Source organism: Thamnophis elegans, chromosome 7 (genome assembly GCF_009769535.1).
Source record: "Thamnophis elegans isolate rThaEle1 chromosome 7, rThaEle1.pri, whole genome shotgun sequence".
Classification (NCBI taxonomy): Eukaryota; Metazoa; Chordata; class Lepidosauria; order Squamata; family Colubridae; genus Thamnophis; species Thamnophis elegans.
The window spans coordinates 10,858,901-10,864,900 of NC_045547.1; the positions used below are offsets into that span (position 1 = coordinate 10,858,901).

The 6,000-nt window shown below is 48.0% G+C and overlaps 1 protein-coding gene across 1 annotated transcript in view; it reads right to left on the reverse strand.

The window, feature by feature from the left end:
* Window positions 1-4,581, reverse strand: part of PDE3A (phosphodiesterase 3A) — a 299,321-nt gene extending 294,740 nt beyond the window's left edge. The window contains exon 1 of the mRNA XM_032220535.1: window positions 3,332-4,581. Within this exon, the coding sequence (XP_032076426.1) occupies window positions 3,332-4,303 (972 nt within the window). The 5' untranslated portion in view covers window positions 4,304-4,581. The remainder of the gene's footprint in view (window positions 1-3,331) is intronic.
* Window positions 4,582-6,000: the final 1,419 nt, after the last annotated feature.

Below are 6,000 nucleotides of genomic sequence, written 5' to 3' on the forward strand. Positions count from 1 at the left end.
AAATAAGCGTAATAATCTGTTTTTTAATTTCTAAGTGGGTTTCTTTTAATTTCAAAAGGTATTCAAATTCAAAAATCTGGACAATGCATTATCCTTACACAAGAGGTTCTCTTTTTTTAACTTCAAGTACTTTTTTGCATTGTAAAAAAGTTACTTTAACTTGTGTGCATTGATAATGTAAGATCGGTCATAATAAAAGTGAGTTTTTAAAATATATAGTAGAACTAAATCTAACTTTCATCTTCATGATTTCTTCAAGTACTTTCATGTACTTACTTCCTGATTTTCCTGGTGCTGTAAATTCAATGCTCAGGCCAGAGGTGTTCACATCATTTGACAAACTTTAAGAGGAAAGCCCGGTTTTTAAAAATCTGCATCTTTCATTTCCCAAGGTGGGGTTTAATTTCAAACCATGATGTTCTTTTACAAGAATATATAAAAATGCCTACTGTATTTTCATAACACGGTTTTCTACACAGGACAAGGGAGAACTATTATAATGTCAAAGTTTTGCAGTTCAGGGCAATCAAAAACTTTTAACATAATTCATAAAGTACAGTAGTTCTTTTAAAATACAAAAAAGAAAGAAGTTTGAAACTAAACTTTGTAAATTTACATATTCCCAGGTTGAATGCAAACTACTAGGGTTTTTTTCCCCCTTTCGGTAACATATATTTTATTTTGCAACTATCCAGTTTTTCATTTCCAAATAACACTCTTCAAATTGGCTGAATTAACTACAGAGATTTAAGATACCCTACAATCTGAAAAACGGGACTGCTGAATAGCATGGTTGTTTAATGGCCTTAATTTAATTCTTGTTGCATAATTAGCTCCATATAGAGGAATGGAAACCCAATTAAGGATACTTATTTTTCTTACCACATAAATTAAGATATATCAAGAAGTTTGTGTAAGCAAGCGATAGCAGTCAGACCCATATTTTATACACAAATGACATGTATTTTTAAAAAATGTATATGGTTGACATCACTCATATAATAGCCATACTTTCACCCTCCACCCACCCCCCTTGGTTTTAATTAAGAATGTATGGTTTCATTTTTTATTTTTATTTTCCCTCCCACTGTGGCATAAAGGAATATGACAAAGCATTGAGGACTGACTCCAAGTTTTAGGATCCATTTTTATTTGTGGTTTTTGCTCTTGAGAAATATGGTCAGTATTCCTTCTTTCCCTTAAATTTATTAAGTGCATTTGTGACCAATTAAACCTCAAACAACCTGCAGCAGACGAGACAAGCAATCTGAAAAATGTAAAATTAAACAATTCCAGCATTGAAGAGGGGAGTATCTGCCAACTGTTAAAAATTTAATGTCACTGTCTTGGAAGGGGGCAGGGAATTAAAATTCATTTTTGTAAATAATATCCAGTCAAATGGCATATACTTAATACATATGCAAATGTACAACCAGATTAATGGATTTTACTCAACCTTCCAAGAAACCTTGCTTAGAGCTACAGAATTTTCTCCTTTCCTCCCAATCCTTTACTATGAATTCCCAAAAAAAATTTTTTTTAAAAAAATGGGAAAACACAAAATTTCTTCCACAGTGTGTGATTAAAGTTATTTTCTTCTTCAAACCTAGCAAAAGCTTCACATCTCCAAAATAACCAATGGAAATTCCTGCTACAGTTAAAGCATCATAAAGCATCAGTAAAACACATCATATTATCTGATATTATTATCAAAGCTAATTATTTTACCGCCCAGTGGAATTGAAATATTCACATTTAAAGATCTGTCTGGTTAGTATGTATCACCTTAAATGAATGGCCTTATCTTGAATTTAAATAATATTGTAAAAGTTTCAACTCAACGTTTTTCTAGGAGTAAAATCTTGGCTGCTTAAAACAAAATTAAACAAGCAAGTTTTAAAACTGGAAAAACAGATTTAAAATGAAGTAGATGAAAACTAACTTGCAATATTGCATTTCTATATTGGCTGTTTGGAGCTTTTCACCACAAAGAAATCCAATTTCTGGTTTCTCAAAGTTATGTAAAAAAGTTTCTCAACCATCCCAAACTCAAATAGAGACACCACAGATGCAGTCAAGAAAATCCAGCAACCTAAGCTGTCACATCAACGGAAATCTAACTATAACATAGTTAAGTGTGCAAAAAAGCAAACACTCAAGTAGCTGAGTTGTTGAAGGCCTTGCCATGGAAAAGGTACGACTCGTTTGCACCCCTAAAAATAAAATAAAACTTAACTTCTTCTGCTTGCTTTGGATTTGTAAATACATCAGTTTGTGCAGAATTAGCACCAGCTGTTCAAAAACAAGTCCTTTTCCTTTAAAACATACAGATACTCCTTTTTTTTTGCTGATAAATTCTTCTCTCAAATTATTCTCAAGAGAGGGATGATCTTTAAAGTTACGCAAGAGAGCTATGACAAGCTCACAAGCAATTTACAGGGAAGGATGAAAAAACAGAAATGCTTTTAGCACGGGACTGGGACAGGGGTCTTCAAACGGTGGGTCACCTGGAAGAAGTGGGGGTTCCTGGTCCTCTTCAAACAGTGGGTCACCTGGAAGAGGGGGGGGTCCTGGTCCTCTTCAAAAGTCGACGCAACATTAAAAAAAACATCAGTACCCTATGTTTGCCTGGCCTTTTGCGATTTAATCAACCCAATGAAATTATGAATCTTCTTCACATAGGGGGCTGCACTTAATAGGTTGGGGGTCTGAAAAGTCTTCTTATCCTGACCTGAAGCAACTCTTTAACAACTTTACAGTAACAGAGTTGGAAGGGACCTTGGAGGTCATCTAGTCCAACCAAGTTACACCATGTGCTTCGAGGCATTAAGAAAAAAAATTGGCTAAATGACCCAAATTCTCTACCTTTAGGACTGCAAATCGGGGCTTCCCCCGGATTGTTTCGAACCACCGCATGGCCAAAGGAAAAAACAACGAGGGGAGTTCGGGGAAATAAGCGAGCCAAGAGACCCCAAAACTTTAACCTTAGACTGTCTACTGTCACCCCATTCCTAAGAGGTCTGTAAAGGAGGCGTTTATAAGCGTGCCTACCGTCCCTGTCCTAATGTTCCCTTGCATTCGTATCCATTTCATGTATTCATAATCATGCCTATCCTTACATCTGTTATTTAATTCATGCTTGACGAAATAAAGAAATAAAATAAAATTGTGGCGGGTTCGCTTCCCCCTTTTTCCTAAGGAGAAAGGAGAAGAAAATAAAAGCGGCGCCGAACTTTCTTGCCTCGGCGCGGCTTTTGCAAACTCTTCCCCCCCAGCCGGGCGCCGACTTCAGCCCGCCCGCGCCTTTCCCCCCGCAGCGCTCCCCGCTTACCTGCTCGCGAGGGATGCAAGGCAGCGAGGTCCTCCGGTGGCTCTTGCCGCCGCAACCTGCCATCTCGGCGGAGATCACGGAGCTGGACCGCCGCCTCCTCTTCAAGCCCGCCGCGTCTTCCTTGGCCGGCCGGGCGGCAGCGGTAGCAGCAGCGGCGGCGGCGGCGGCGGAGGAGGAGGACTCGGCTCCTTCCGCTCCTGGTCGGCTCTCCTCCTCCTCCTCCCGCTTTCCGGAGGCGTGCCGAGCGCAGCTGGCCAGGAGGATGCCCAGCAAGCCCAGGAGATAAGCCAGGTGAGGTCTCCACGGCGCCCGGACGCCCTCCAAGAAGCCGAGCGAGGCGAGGCGCAGCCCGCTAGTCAAGGCCAGCATGAGGACGCCGTGGCGGAGCCGGGGCAGGAGAAGCCATGCCCAGCCGGCCAGGCTGCACAGCCCCAAGCCGGCCGAGAGCAAGCGGTGATCTTCTCCCCCCAGCGGCGAGCCGGCGAGCGCTTCCCCGCCGCAGCAGCAGACGGCCAGGAGCAGGACGGCGGTGCGCAAGCGGAGCCCGGCGCGCAGCAGCTCCAGTCCCAGCCAGAAGTAGGCGGCCAGGAGGAGGCAGCAGCAGCACAGCGCCGGGCCGGGCGGCGGGGACCAGCTGGGCTCACCTGGGGGGCCCTCCTGGCCCGCTTCTTCTCCAGCGTCCGGCCCCAAGATGGTCCCCAAAGCCAGGAGCAGCGCCACCGACCCGGCGCCCAAAACCCAGGGAAGTTTCCTTCTCTGGCAAGTTCTCTCGCCGCTGGAGGAGCCTCCTTCCCGCCTGCTGCTGCTGCTGCTGCTTTGCTTCACTTCCTTCGGGCCGGCTAAGGAGGAGCAGCAGCCGTTGCAACCGGCTCCCTCTACCGCCGCGGCCGTTGCCGAGGCGGCTTCGTCCTCCCGCAGAGTCCAACCGGCCCGAGGGGGGATGGCGCTGGCCGAGTCTCCGCTCGCGGCCATCGCGAGGGAGCCTTCTTTTCTTTTTTTTTCCCCCTCCCTCCCTCCCTCTCGGGGGAGGGGAGGGGAGGAAAGGGGGGGGCAAGATTTAAAGCAAGATCGACCCCCCTTTTCCTTAAGTCGCTTTCCAATAATGCAAGCGGCGGGCTTTCTTTGGCGCGGGAGGGAATTGCCAAAAAGAAGGGGGAGGAAAGCCTCGCCCGTTTGCAACGCTGCTCGCAAGAGTTTGGGGGTTTTCGAAGTTGGGAGCGAGCGAGGGATCTTTTAGCAGGCGCGGGAATCGGAGTCGCTGCCCTTCGGGTCGAAGGGTTTAGAAATCCACGGGGCCCGTATTTTCAGGTTCCTCCAAAAAAAGAGGGTAGGAAAGAAACGCAAAACCCCTTTAAGTCTTGCAAAAGCAGGTCGCTGCCGAGTCCAAAAACGGCCTGGGGAAACTGAGGCCGCGGAAAGGTTGCCGGGCGATGTGCGGTTCTGCAGCCGATCCTCTGCCTGCGCGCTTCTCTCATGCCGCCTTTCTGCTCCGGCGATCCTTCCCCGGCCAGGCCTCAGCGGCCGGGCCCGCTAGCTGGGTCAGAGGGGAGACGGCAGCTCCTCCCGGCCGAGTCACCCTGGGAGGGGGAAAAATGGGGAAGCGGATGCTCCGAAAGCGCCGGGCGAACAAGTTGCGAAGTTTTTCGATCCTGCAAAGGAGGCGGCCGCGAAACACTGGAGAAAGTGGATCCGAAGGGGGACGGGGCAGGTGGGATCCCAGGAATGTGGATCCTTGGGGGGGGAGGAGGAAAGGCAGGTGGGATCCCAAGGGCGCGCCAGCCCGGGATCTCCTTTGGAGGCGGCCAGCGGCGGCGAGCTTGCAGCCTCTGCGCCGGTGGTGATGAGGAACTGAGCCCGACGGCCGAGCGAGAAGTGCCGAAGAGCCAATGAATTTCCCGTTGGCTAACACCTCCGCCGCAGGCGCCGGGCCAGCCGCCGTCTCCTGCCTGGGAGGCTGGGCTGAGCTGGGCTAGGGGCTCCTTGCACACACGCGCGCGCGCGCACGCAGCCAGGTGTGCTTCGGCGGCTCCCTTAAAGAGAAGGGAGTCTCGCTTGATCGCCTCCTGCAAGAGCCTCCGGGCTGTCTGCAGTAGGCAGGCTACGAACCCGGTAAAAACAATACACAATTAAACGAGGTGGAGTTGTGAACAAAGGGAAGCAGACGCTATCTCAATGACTTCGCCGGACACCCGTTTTGCAGCGGCCGCGGAGTCTTTAGGGCAGAGTGTACCTGCTTAAGGCTGCCGTGTGCTACCTTGCGGGTCAGATCGCAAGGAACTCCCAAGAGGCTTTCTTCTGAGTAGAAGAATAGGGCGGGGAGATCATGTGGTCAGCCCATTGAATTCAGTGGACTTTTTGCACGCTCGGCTTGCAGTCGGTCACTCCCATTAAGTGGGGAACCTTGTCTCGTTTAACTTAATGTGTTGGCTGAGACTAGCCAGGAAATCATTTTCACTCTTCTGAGAGGGTGTTAAAAAAAAAAAAGCTCTGAAGCTAGCTGTCTGCTCAACAGATTGAGTAATAGTTCAGAATTGTCTAACTTCCCAATGAAACATAAACTGAGAGGGAGAGAGAATGAAAGAAAGAGGGGGGGGAGAAGAAAGAGGTAAGGAGAGAAGGATGGAAGAGAAAGAAAGAGAAGGAGAAGGGTAGGAAGGGGAAGAGGAAGA